The 14,654-nt window shown below is 45.7% G+C and overlaps 1 protein-coding gene across 1 annotated transcript; it reads left to right on the forward strand.

The window, feature by feature from the left end:
• The first annotated feature begins 10,741 nt into the window (after positions 1–10,741).
• LOC140368786 (uncharacterized) lies at positions 10,742–14,281 on the forward strand. Its single transcript, XM_072455844.1, has 4 exons — positions 10,742–10,820; positions 11,191–11,547; positions 12,311–12,447; positions 12,515–14,281. Exons 1-4 carry the CDS (start codon positions 10,742–10,744, stop codon positions 12,653–12,655), a joined length of 714 nt encoding a protein of 237 aa, XP_072311945.1. The 3' UTR covers positions 12,656–14,281.
• Positions 14,282–14,654: the final 373 nt, after the last annotated feature.

The raw sequence follows: 14,654 nt of genomic DNA on the forward strand, positions 1-14,654 counted from the left end.
GGCTTTTGTAGCCAAGGAGAGTTTGGGACCAGGTGAGAGGCGAGGTTGGATGGGTGGTGGGGCTTTTGTAGCCAAGGAGAGTTTGGGACCAGGTGAGAGGCGAGGTTGGATGGGTGGTGGGGCTTTTGTAGCCAAGGAGAGTTTGGGACCAGGTGAGAGGCGAGGGGGGATGGGTGGTGGGGCTTTTGTTGGTGTAGTCGGCTTGTGCAGGGAAGAGTTGATAAGTATTGACATAGCCCTTCCTATATTGGGTGTGAGTGGAGCCATCTTAATGCCTGTATTGATCAGACTTTCAAAATGGCTGGAAAGGCCCATGGGTGAGAGTGGAGATGAGAAGGAGAATGATGAATCTTTAGTGGGAGTAGATGTTGCAGGGGGAACCCAGGGATGGTCTGAAGGCAGGGGCAATGACAGGGATGTTGTTGGGCCTGTCACAGATGGGTCCAAGGCCTTTGAAGATTGTTGTGGTGCTTTTGCTGATGAATCCTTCGCTGGAGGCGGTGGAGGTGAATGTGGAACAGCTGGAACTGAATCCTTGGCTCGAGGTGGTGGAGCGGCTGCTGATAAATCCTTTGGTGGAGGCTGAGGTTGTGGTGCTGTTGATGTTGAAACATTGGCTCGGTCTCTGGCTGTTGGAGCAGGAATTCTTCTCTCATTCCTCTCTTCTCTAACTATCTGCTCAGTCCAATGCCTCAGAGCGTGGAGCAGGTTCTCTGTCTGCACCCTCACTCAACCTCTGCACCCTCACTCCACCTCAGCACCCTCACTCCACCTCAGCACCCTCACTCCACCTCTGCATAGGTGGGGGCCATTTCTCTTAAACAGGTCCTCTCGTTTCCAGAATAGATAGAAGTTCTCAATGTAGTGTAGTCCTCTCGGGGAACACTCTTTGGACAGCCATGTGTTCAGCTGAAGAAGCCGGCTAAACTTGTTTATCCTCCTGTCGATGTTTGGAAGAGGTCCACTTATGAATGTTTTGATTTCCACTTTATCAAGCACGTCGAATAACTTCAAGAAGTCTTTTTTCAAAACTTCAGTCTGTTCCCGCCGCATGTCCACTGCACCCACGTGCACAATCAGCTGTTTGCAGTTTCTTTACATTGTCAAGTCGTTTCTTCTTTAGTTTTTCCGCACCGGAGAGAAATTCTTCTGGACATGATGACCACGTTCTGTTGTGTTTATGTTTTGCTCTTGTTTTGCTCGTGCACAATGAAGTTGACCAATCAGAGCAGGTTTGGTGTCTTGGTTGCCAGATTGTCATTACAAATAAATGCGGTTTGTGCCTTATATGTTACAGTTGTGTGGTGTCAAAGTGCACACGCTCACGACATGCACAGTAGTGCACGCGACTGTGCACACGCACAGTAGTAGTGCACACGCACAGTAGTGCACACGCATTGTAGTGCACACACACAGTAGTGCACACACGCGCAGTAGTAGTGCACACGCACAGTAGTGCACATGCACAGTAGTGCACACGCACAGTAGTGCACACACGCACAGTAATGCACACACGCACAGTAGTGCACACGACTGTGCACACGCACAGTAGTAGTGCACACGCACAGTAGTGCACACGCAGAGTAGTGCACACACGCACAGTAGTGCACACGACTGTGCACACGCACAGTAGTAGTGCACACGCACAGTAGTGCACACACGCACAGTAGTGCACACGACTGTGCACACGCACAGTAGTAGTGCACATGCACAGTAGTGCACACGCACAGTTGTCTCACTTAAGTGAGTGTTCCGCTTGAGTGATGTAATCCTCCCCTCAGACACTAGGGGGCGCTGCTAGTGTTCTCAAAGGGACACAAGCCTCTTTCTGAGCCTCACATGAATTATATGAAACTGAACTCCTGACAGTTATGATGCAACAATAGCCAGTCAAACATGTTCCATGTATATTCCTTTCATACCAGCACCTCACTCACTCATTCACACTTTCACTTTCACAGCTGTGGTGAGAGTTCACGACCTGGAATTTCCACTTCAGCTTCAGTTCAGTCGGAGTCTTGGTCCAGAGCTCATGATCGTGAGTCTGCGCACGGTAAGATTGACTTCATTTTTCTGTAGGTTCGACCAGTTTGTGCTCAATATCATAAAGAAGCTGTTGATTTTGTACTAACTCCAGAGACGGCTTTAGACTGTTTATGTAAATCACTTTTCCTGTTCAGAGATGAGTTTATCTAGTTTTCTGTTCAGGAACATGTTAGAAATTGCTCTTAAAATATTAACAAAAGGTACATTATTTAATGCCAAACCATGAAGTGATTGAGTGATGAGTCTAGTCAACACAAAGTCCGCTCCTGAAGCACCGGAGGCTGTTTACGCCACTTAAGCTGGACGTGTTACTTTGTGGCTCTTGTGGTTCTTGTTATGTCTTGTGCCTTCGCTGACGCTTGTGGCAATTATAAGGAACATTGTTATTGTGCCAATAATATAAAGAACCTTATCATTCATTTGACTTTGTTTTACAAGCTCCGTGAACTGCGAGATGCGACCTCTCAGTGACCTTTGCCCTTTGGTTTTACTTTTACTTCTCATGTTCCCAGAAAACATCAAAGGCCGACAAACCGGTAAAACTTTAACTTTAATATTCATGATGTACACAGTCGGTAGATTAATGATTGTACTTTAAGAGAACACAGTACAGGACATAGATATAAAGGACATATACATATAAAGGACATATATGTATGTCCTTTATATGTATGTCCTTTATATGTATATGTCCTTTATATCTATGTCCTTTATATGTATGTCCTTTATATGTATGTCCTTTATATGTATGTCCTTTATATGTATGTCCTTTATATGTATATGTCCTTTATATGTATGTCCTTTATATGTATGTCCTTTATATGTATGTCCTTTATATGTATATGTCCTTTATATGTATATGTCCTTTATATGTATATGTCCTTTATATGTATGTCCTTTATATGTATGTCCTTTATATGTATGTCCTTTATATGTATATGTCCTTTATATGTATGTCCTTTATATGTATGTCCTTTATATGTATGTCCTTTATATGTATATGTCCTTTATATGTATATGTCCTTTATATGTATGTCCTTTATATGTATATGTCCTTTATATGTATGTCCTTTATATGTATATGTCCTTTATATGTATGTCCTTTATATGTATGTCCTTTATATGTATGTCCTTTATATGTATATGTCCTTTATATGTATGTCCTTTATATGTATGTCCTTTATATGTATGTCCTTTATATGTATATGTCCTTTATATGTATGTCCTTTATATGTATGTCCTTTATATGTATATGTCCTTTTTATGTATGTTCTTAATATGTATATGTCCTTTATATGTATATGTCCTTTATATGTATATGTCCTTTATATGTATGTCCTTTATATGTATGTCTTTTATATGTATGTCCTTTATATGTATGTCCTTTATATGTATGTCCTTTATATGTATGTCCTTTATATGTATATGTCCTTTATATGTATGTCCTTTATATGTATATGTCCTTTATATGTATGTCCTTTATATGTATGTCCTTTATATGTATGTCCTTTATATGTATATGTCCTTTATATGTATGTCCTTTATATGTATATGTCCTTTATATGTATGTCCTTTATATGTATGTCCTTTATATGTATGTCCTTTATATGTATGTCCTTTATATGTATATGTTCTTTATATGTATGTCTTTTATATGTATATGTCCTTTATATGTATATATTTTATATGTATATGTCCTTTAACATCAAACTTCACTCTCACTGAAAAAGTGTTAGAAAGTCTGAGAAAAGTACATGTTTATTTACCAAGTTACTCGAGTAAATGTAACTGAGTACTATCTGTAATAAACCTAATGCATTGTTCTCTTTTGTTTTAGATGTGGATGTAGAATGTGAAAAGCCGCCAGATCCGATTGTGTCTGGACAGAGCCTGACCCTTATGTGCCACATAAATAGCACCCTTTATCCAGATTGCAATTTTAATAAAGATGTCTCTTGTCACGACCCCAAAAAAAAACTGTCATGTGACCTAAAGAAAGTAGAGCCTGGCTCAGATGGAAGCCACACCTACAGATCCCTGCACATCACAAACATCACCCTCAATGGAACGTACAATATGACCTTCAGTTTGGACTGTGGCCGCGATGGGAAACACGACTTTAAAGTGGAGATAGAAGCTACAAATCCCTCCGGCTCAAAAAGTAAGACTCATTTCATTTCAAGTTAGACACATTTAGATTGGACTTTGGCGCTGAGACCTCGGCAGGAAGGATGAATCATAGGAGGGTTTTGGCTTAAAGGAGCACTGTGTAACCTTTCCGATGAGAGGTCCCCCACCCCACCTGCTTGTCTCGTGGAGATACTGTGGCGTTGAAAAACATACTCCACTCCACAGATCTGACCTGTCACTTGGTCTGGTGGTGTTTCAAGTACACTGCAAAAATGAAATATGACTTAAATTCTGATTATCTCTCTTGTCTTGAGTAGCTTTAAGTTGGCTGATGTCCAAACACGGGGTCAGTGTTTTTCCGTCTTCTCCAGCGCCCCCTGTCTGTGAGCTGCACAGACAGGGGGCGCTGGAGAGCTGGACACTGTGTGAGCAGAAAAACAAAATTCTTTAATAATTCAATGAAATGTGGCTCTCTGCGCTAATTCACAAAACCAGAGACGTCTGGTTCATGAGCCGTTTGTGCTTCGTGAATAAGATCGTCCTGAATGAGACGCAGAGCTGGTTCTACCCTCTGGACGCTCTGGACGCTCTGGGACGCTCTGGACGCTCTGGATGCTCTGGGACGCTCTGGATGCTCTGGGACGCTCTGGGACGCTCTGGGACGCTCTGGACGCTCTGGGACGCTCTGGGACGCTCTGGATGCTCTGGGACGCTCTGGACGCTCTGGGACGCTCTGGGACGCTCTGGGACGCTCTGGACGCTCTGGGACGCTCTGGACGCTCTGGGACGCTCTGGGACGCTCTGGACGCTCTGGACGCTCTGGGACGCTCTGGACGCTCTGGGACGCTCTGGGACGCTCTGCACGCTCTGGGACGCTCTGGACGCTCTGGACGCTCTGGGACGCTCTGGACGCTCTGGGACGCTCTGGGACGCTCTGGACGCTCTGGACGCTCTGGGACGCTCTGGGACGCTATGGACGCTCTGGACGCTCTGGACGCTCTGGGACGCGACGCTCTGGACGCTCTGGACGCTCTGGGACGCTCTGGACGCTCTGGATGCTCTGGGACGCTCTGGGACGCTCTGGACGCTCTGGATGCTCTGGGACGCTCTGGGACGCTCTGGGACGCTCTGGACGCTCTGGACGCTCTGGGACGCTCTGGGACGCTCTTGGACGCTCTGGACGCTCTGGGACGCTCTGGGACGCTCTGGACGCTCTGGGACGCTCTGGACGCTCTGGGACGCTCTGGACGCTCTGGACGCTCTGGGTCACTCTGGACGCTCTGGACGCTCTGGGACGCTCTGGACGCTCTGGGACGCTCTGGACGCTCTGGATGCTCTGGGACGCTCTGGGACGCTCTGGGACGCTCTGGACGCTCTGGGACGCTCTGGGACGCTCTGGACGCTCTGGACGCTCTGGGACGCTCTGGGACGCTCTGGACGCTCTGGGACGCTCTGGACGCTCTGGGTCACTCTGGACGCTCTGGACGCTCTGGGACGCTCTGGACGCTCTGGGTCACTCTGGACGCTCTGGGACGCTCTGGGACGCTCTGGACGCTCTGGGACGCTCTGGACGCTCTGGGACGCTCTGGACGCTCTGGGTCACTCTGGACGCTCTGGACGCTCTGGCCCACCCTCACTGCCACTTTAGGTGTTTCGAATGCTGTCTTCAATCTAAAGCTCACGTTGATGTTTTGTGTTTCACAGCGGAGCGATCGGGTGAGACCACAGCACTGGCCTCCATGGATTGGGTGGGTTGGGTAATTGGGTGTGTTTTGGGGGCGGGTCTTGTGGCGTTTGTCGTACACCAAATTATAAAGAAGAAGAAAAGACAACGCCACCAACAGCCTGAAGCCGGGATAACCTGCCGGGGTGACCTGCCGGGGTGACCTGCCGGGATAACCTGCCGGGATAACCTGCCGGGATAATCTGCCGGGATAACCTGCCGGGATAATCTGCCGGGGTAACCTGCCGGGATAACCTGCCGGGGCGACCTGCCGGGGGAACCTGCCGGACGCCTCCTTTCCTGGATTCTTTCGTCTCTGGCTGGTCCGGAGTTCAATCCCACAAATTGGAAGCTTCTCACTATTACAAACGATGCCTAAATCAATGTTTAATAACTACCAACTAATTAAATTACAGGTGCTAAACATTTGATCATCTGGCTGCATATTTTCTATGGAGGTTATTTATGCACTGACTTGATTTGAATTCCAACAGTGGCAGAATAGGATCATGTGCATTGTAGCAGGGATACGTATACTTCTGAACAATATTACTGTTACCCATTCATTATTTAGTGTTTTGATTGAATTAAATGTGGTTTGATTACTGACACTGCAAAGTACTTGTAAATATGTACAATATTCAATGTGTGTATATGTTTGTGTGATCTCTGTTGTATGTACATGTGTTCAAACTGAAGCGATTAAACAGCTGTAACACTGTGTGCTGTGGGTTAGCTAAGGCTTTCTAAACCTAAATCTATCCTACCATAATTGTGAAAGAATATATTATATTTTTGCTTAAATACATACAAAATCCATCATCACACCAGGGAACGTGCTCGTCCTTTAAACACACGAGTGAAACTAATTCGTTCATTGATATTTGACATAAAGGCATGTATTTGACACGCTGTACGTACAAACCATGTCACGATTCACCGCTGTGTCATTTATGGCCACAATGTCCGTGGGATTTTTGGAATCTGCGGTTTAACCACAGAAATGTGTCCAGACTCGACACGAGTCACGTCTTTGTGTCAGAGCCCGGCGCCTCAACAAGACTGGATCAGCCTCCAAATCTGTTTGTTGTTGGTGTGAACCAAAGGAAAGCCCCATGATTATTTAATCAATTTGTGGCAATTATATTTTATCTTTAAATGAATACACTGTATTAAAGAGTTGAGTCAAATTTTCCTCTGATTGTGAATAATTGTAAAATCTTGATATTTCTCCTCATGATAATCAAACTCAGAGCTCTGTTCCTCTCTTGTTCTTCTCCTGCGCCGCTGAGCCGGACGACGCTTTTATTGTCATTGATTTTATTTCTTTTTGCACCAGAAAAGATGTGAGAGAGTGACTTATGACACGCCCTTGTCCGGATCATTGCGCACATACCAGCTCACAGGGTCAGAAACATACACAAATAAACATGCTATGAAATAACACATTCATATGTACAATTACTTACATAACTTGAAAAATATTTGGCAATATTAGTATTCATATTTGTCTATAGCAAAAACCTGAAAAAACAAGGAAAGATTTCAGTAGCATGTCTTTAGCGTCATTGCTCTTCTATTTCTATTTGCTAAATATCAGGGAAAGTGTAAAGCAACTATAAGTACAACAATGTAGATCACTTTAAATATGAACCTGACTAAAAAGCAGAGGACAGTGCTCGTGGTTTGAACCCCGGGGCCCGCGGGCCCCTGGAGTAGAACATTGTGGAACATGTGAAGTAACCACTGAGCTAAACCTCCGCTCAGCCTCTAAGACTCTGATAAGACTTAACAACACTGTGGGTTTTACAGTGTTTAGTGTGCTCAAGGTGCTCAAGGTGCAGACTCAGAAGTGCACAGCAGGAGTGCGGCTGCTCTAGAGGGCAAAGTGCAGACGTGGAGTGTTGGTCAATACTTAGTAAATAACACAAGAGTAAAAAATAAAGAATACATTTTAGCTGCAACGGTGGGTTTGAACACTGAGCTATGCTCCATACTTACTCCCATAATGTGCTATGGATGAAACAACATGACACAAATTAGAGCTGATCTGTTATTAAAATACTGCCTGTGTTTCCAACTAACATCTGATTATTGGAAACAAGAACAGAGAGATAACAACGAGCCATGCGCGGGCCATGCGGCGCCCGGCGGGCCATGCGGCGCCCGGCGGGCCATGCGCGGGCCATGCAGCGGGCCATGCGCGGACCATGCGCGGGCCATGTGCGGGCCATGCGCGGGCGCGGGCCATGCGCGGGCCATGCGCGGGCCATGCGCGGGCGCGGGCCATGCGCGGGCGCGGGCCATGCGCGGGCCATGCGCGGGCCATGCAGCAGTAGTAATGTGAGTGACTTTGCTTAGGACCCCTGAGCTCTGACTAAATTTTAAACAATAGGCTTTCTTGAATGTTCTGATCTCACATAAACAACCTATTGTCGGCGAGAGAATCATAAGCCCCGTTCACACATAATTCCCAGTAAATTGCCAGAACACTCAGCACTTGTGCACTTCAAATGGACGTTCACGACGAGCCGCTGAAGTGTGCAGAACCTTTTGATCCGCACTTCTGCACAGTCTTCACTTCTAGAATATGTGGAGCGATGCCGACTTCAGCAAGTACTTTCCCCACAATGCATTTCATTGTAATGTTTTCAAAAGGTGCAGAACTTCTGCTTTAGCAACGTAGCAGCGAGAGCTAACATACAATGGAAAGGAACATCTTAAACGGACTATATTTTAAATAAATCTGTGACTGACCTGAATAATGTAAAAACTTTAAGTTTGTTCTCATTTATTTGTGGCCGTTTCAAATGATCCAAACCCAACTGAGCTGTGGCTTTGTCCTTCTTTCAACTGCGGTTTAACAACACAATGTTTTACACTGTTTCTCTTGACCACATCCACAACACTCTGAAGTGAGACCTTCAGAATGTTCCCCTGTTTACCTCCTGAGCACTTGTTTACCTCCTCCTGAGCACTTGTTTACCTCCTCCTGAGCACTTGTTTACCTCCTGAGGACTTGTTTACCTCCTCCTGAGCACTTGTTTACCTCCTGAGCACTTGTTTACCTCCTCCTGAGCACTTGTTTACCTCCTCCTGAGCACTTGTTTACCTCCTGAGCACTTGTTTACCTCCTGAGCACTTGTTTACCTCCTCCTGAGCACTTGTTTACCTCCTGAGCACTTGTTTACCTCCTCCTGAGCACTTGTTTACCTTTTGAGCACTTGTTTACCTCCTGAGCACTTGTTTACCTCCTCCTGAGCACTTGTTTACCTCCTGAGCACTTGTTTACCTCCTCCTGAGCACTTGTTTACCTCCTGAGCACTTGTTTACCTCCTCCTGAGCACTTGTTTACCTCCTGAGCACTTGTTTACCTCCTCCTGAGCACTTGTTTACCTCCTGAGCACTTGTTTACCTCCTCCTGAGCACTTGTTTACCTCCTGAGCACTTGTTTACCTCCTCCTGAGCACTTGTTTACCTCCTGAGCACTTGTTTACCTCCTCCTGAGCACTTGTTTACCTCCTGAGCACTTGTTTACCTCCTCCTGAGCACTTGTTTATGTGCTGCATCATGTAAATTGAGTGAAAATGGAACTGCAGTGTAACCATGGGAACCAAACCCGCATCCTAAGAAATTGCCAGATTAAAAGTGCAGTGATTAGCAGCTCTGGGAAAAGGCTGCATGTGTGAACGGGGCCACACCCATGGGCCACTCTGTTATATCTTCAATTCCAATTTTTTTTTCATTTCCTTTTTTTTTCTTTCCTAAAGCTGGAACTTAAACTGGTAAAGGCACATGTTATTGTCCTTCAGTGGCGCTGGGGGCCCTCAGGAGCAGTGGGGACCCTCAGGAGCAGTGGGGACCCTCAGGAGCAGTGGGGACCCTCAGGAGCAGACAGGACCCTCAGGAGCAGTGGGGACCCTCAGGAGCAGTGGGGACCCTCAGGAGCAGTGGGGACCCTCAGGAGCAGTGGGGACCCTCAGGAGCAGACAGGACCCTCAGGAGCAGTGGGGACCCTCAGGAGCAGACAGGACCCTCAGGAGCAGTGAGGACCCTCAGGAGCAGTGGGGACCCTCAGGAGCAGACAGGACCCTCAGGAGCAGTGAGGACCCTCAGGAGCAGTGGGGACCCTCAGGAGCAGACAGGACCCTCAGGAGCAGTGGGGACCCTCAGGAGCAGTGGGGACCCTCAGGAGCAGACAGGACCCTCAGGAGCAGTGGGGACCCTCAGGAGCAGTGAGGACCCTCAGGAGCAGTGGGGACCCTCAGGAGCAGACAGGACCCTCAGGAGCAGTGGGGACCCTCAGGAGCATGTTTAGCAGTGACACAGCTGAAACAGGAAGTTTCCATGAAAGTATCTTAAACCACAAGAACCTGCAATTTTTCAATCGAGTTTAAAGATCAATAAATGACATTTTATTTGCAAAATAAAAGATTCATTACAAAAACTGTTCTTAAGTCAAAACTTTCCACCGCTGCCTCTTCTGAGACTTTGTTTTATCTCACGTGTTTCAGTGATGCTTTCATTTCCTCACATTGAACCTGTATCTGCAGTATTTGTACTGCAGTACAAATACTGCAGTACAAACACTGCAGTACAAACAGTGCAGTACAAACACTGCGTTGCCAGCAGCACTCGCAGTATCAGCTCGTACATATATCCTGCCTACCATAACCATCGCACTTCCTGTTGACATTTTTACTTTCCGAGCGAGAGCGATCGTCACACTTGAGGACAGATCTTCATGTGAGGACCTGGACCTGGACCTGCACCTGCACCTGGACCTGCACCTGCACCTGCACCTGGACCTGGACCTGGACCTGGACCTGGCTCTCCTGCACCATGAGGGCCCTGTGGTGCAGCTCCGTGCTGGGCCTCATCTGCATGCTTCCAGCTCAGGGAATGGCAAACGCAGTAACCGGTGAGTGCAAAAAAAACATTTGATCTTCCAGTGCCAAATACCAGACGTTGCTAAGAACACAAACAGTGATAAAATCTTCTGTGTGATGCATCTGCTTTGTACATAACGACAGTCGACAGTCTGGCAGGAAGTGGACAACTTAAAGGAGACGTTGTAATGAGCTTCTAACCTCGTTCCAACAGTGTTTCCTCTTCTGTCGTTAAGAGTTACAGTTGGATTGATTTCTGCATGTTTGATTGAATCTTGTGTTGTCCCGTATCTAAGGCTTCTGTCCCGTTCACACTTTACTTCTGTACGTTGTAACTTTCCACCTTCGACTGATTGTACACGACTAAAACAGATATGTGTCATTTCCGTCTCGTCCCTGCAGTTGCACAGACCCCGATCTCCATCTCAGAAGTGAGAGTGAACTCTTCTGCCCACATCACATGTTCCATCACATCCACAAGCGTCCTGGCTCTGGCCCTGAACCGGCGTTTTGACACCGAGAAGGACGTTATCTACCTGTCACTGGAGAGAGGTCAGATCGGCACGGTTACCACTCACAGCAGGTTCAAGGGACGAGTGGACACCAAACTGGAAGTGCCTGAAGGAACAAGCCTGAGGATCAGCTTCACTCTGTCTCAGCTGCAGGTGGACGAGACAGACCTGTACTTTTGCCACTGGCAGTACTTCGAAACGGAGCTGGAAACATTCCGAAGCGACGGCAGCATCGTCATAGTCAATGGTAAATCCAATATATTCAAGTGGAGTCCCACTATTGACCTGGCACTGCCTCAGGTTGTGAAGCATCAGGCTCTGGCATTACCGTAGCGTTTAACCCTAAGCTTCTAATTGTGTTCTTGGATATTTATCATGTCTTGGCACAACACGCCTCCGAAAGTCTGTGTTTTCTCTGTTGTCGATGGGCGAGGATCTCTGCGTCCCACAGAGATCCTTTAGTGGACGCTCCCTCAGACGCCGACATAAACCACAGACGTCTATTTTGTACAGCACAACACAATTCAATCGGTGCTGCTGCTATATTAGATTCAATAATTAAATATGAAAATAATACATTTGCTGTAACAAACCTGAGCAAACACATCAGTGCAGAGACACATTGGGGTCAACTGACTTGAATGTAATATTAAATGTGTTTGTGACGCTGTGAAACTCTATTAGCAAACTCTATTTAAGTTAAATGACTGGTGAGCTAAGGCTACAACAGATGTCAAGTTAAGGAATAGCATCATTTGATTGGGGAATGACAGGGACCAGCTCTGGCCCTGTCGCTTCCTCAGGACCTTCAGCAGTCACATGATGAGCTCTGGCTCAGGGACAGTGAGATCCCAGATACAGACGGGATGAAATGTAACGTTTGTGGGAAGCGTTTGCCTGTGTCAACAGAGATGTCATTGCTTTTACCAGAATTTTGCCAGAAAAGTTGCATAGTGCATCTTTAAATACATCTGATTATGTAATACAGCATATGTTTCTTTTATTTGCAGAAGGTCTTCCAGAAGCGGGTCAGTGCAGTGAGGACTTCTACTTGCCTGACCATCTCCTTCTCTCCCTGAGCATCATTGCTCTCCCTGTTCTTATCCTGTTCCTCCTAATGTTCCTTGTTTGTGTCATGTACAAACGTGTAAGTACTACTGCACCACACGCAACGCTTCTCCACATCGTGTCTTACATGGAATCTCTTGTTTCAGTTTCATAAGAAATGTAGAACGAGCCGGGCGTCCTGCAACCTGCCCCGAGGCAGGCCTCCACACCGCCCCCGCCCGCCCCCTCCAAATCCAAACTATTCCTATCTAAGTACGTCAGTAAGTTTACACTTGAGCCAGGTCTAGCCATCCAGTTGTGAAACAAGTGCATGTTACTGGGGGAAATGGTGAGTTTGACCCACTTCCTGTCGTTAATAGAAGTGCGGATGTGTGTGAGGGTCACTGCTGCAGGGCATACGTGAGGCAGAGACATTCAAACTGATTTCATATTTTATCTGCTTGTGCATTGCCTTTGTACAAATGAAAATCATATTCAACTATATTTTATTATAATAGATATTAAGTAAGTAAGTAAGTACATTTTATTTGTATAGTACCTTTCATAGACAGATGTCACAAAGTGCTTCACAAAACACAGAATAAAACAATAAAAACACAAAAGACTTACAGTGAACAATACATATACAACAATATACAGTAAAATCAGTCCCTAAGACAAGTGCATTTAAAAGGCTTGACTAAATAAAAAGGTTTTAAGCTGAGCCTTAAAAGCAGTAAGTGAGTCCAGTGAGGGGGAGCGGAACATTATATTCCACGTGTCATTAAAACATGTATCTGGAACATTCAATTCATTTCAATTCCATTTATTTTTGTAATGCTCAAAATCACAACAGCAGTTTTAAACAATGTTCATAGGGACTTGGCAATGTCCCAGCGTCCCGTGTCCTTAGACAATGTCCCAGCATCCTGTGTCTTTAGACAATGTCCCAGCATCCCGTGTCCTTAGACACATGTCCCAGCATCCCGTGTCCTTAGACAATGTCCCAGCATCCCGTGTCTTTAGACAATGTCCCAGCATCCTGTGTCTTTAGACACATGTCCCAGCATCCCGTGTCCTTAGACACATGTCCCAGCATCCTGTGTCTTTAGACACATGTCCCAGCATCCCGTGTCCTTAGACAATGTCCCAGCATCCCGTGTCCTTAGACACATGTCCCAGCATCCCGTGTCCTTAGACAATGTCCCAGCATCCCGTGTCCTTAGACACATGTCCCAGCATCCCGTGTCCTTAGACAATGTCCCAGCATCCCGTGTCCTTAGACAATGTCCCAGCATCCCGTGTCCTTAGACAATGTCCCAGCATCCTGTGTCTTTAGACACATGTCCCAGCATCCTGTGTCTTTAGACACATGTCCCAGCATCCTGTGTCTCCTGTGTCTTTAGACACATGTCCCAGCATCCTGTGTCCTTAGACCCTCCTTCTCGGTCAGGAAACACTATAAAACCTCCTTGGAGAAAAAGTATAAACCTGGACGAGTTCCACAGTGAAGAAGGGATCCCAGAGAACCAGTTCTTCAGGAGGAGAACCAGTTCTTCAGGAGGAGAACCAGTTCTCTGAGGCAGATGAACCGTTCATATGGAGTAGAGACCATTTCTCCAGCGACCTTCAGCAGCAGGAAAAAGCCATTACAGAGAATTAAATGTCACAGAATAACCAAACCAAGGATTGGGATCTAATAACAATGGACATTTATAAAATGCAAAAAATAACCCATGCTGTAAATTTGAAAATGGACATAATTACTTATCCTTGGTGTAGGGTTTTAAAGGTCTATATTATTCAGTGTAAAAGTGATATATGCGAGACTTTATTCACATGATTTTACTCCACTTTATATATTGTTCCCTCTCTGTGTCATGTTTTTGTTTGTTTATCTTTTTTTATGTGCATTTCTGAAGGTTTGAATAAAGTATACGCTGTAGAAGATACTTCTGTATCACTGTACTTGGCAAATGTCCCAGGGCCATGTCAAAATGGCAAATACTTGTGTACATTTGTACCGTGTTGTATGTATGTAAAATTGACAATAAACAACTCTACTCTTGACCATTTCTTTTATATGCATCTGCATGTGGATAAAACAGCATTCATGATGATAAACTGTGTAATAACCCCATTTTGTTGTTCAAGAATGTAATTGCAATTGTGCAAATGTACATTATTATAACTAATACGTCAATGTAAAATCGTGTAATGGAGCAATTGTCACATCTGGCAGCTGTCACTTTTATGAATGACATTTATTGTGTAAATATTGACAAAATTACTCTAACTTAGACTGAC

The sequence above is a fragment of the Eucyclogobius newberryi genome, unplaced genomic scaffold, assembly GCF_026437365.1.
Source record: "Eucyclogobius newberryi isolate DKJ021-1_F unplaced genomic scaffold, fEucNew1.0.hap1 SCAF_20, whole genome shotgun sequence".
In the NCBI taxonomy this organism is placed as follows: domain Eukaryota; kingdom Metazoa; phylum Chordata; class Actinopteri; order Gobiiformes; family Gobiidae; genus Eucyclogobius; species Eucyclogobius newberryi.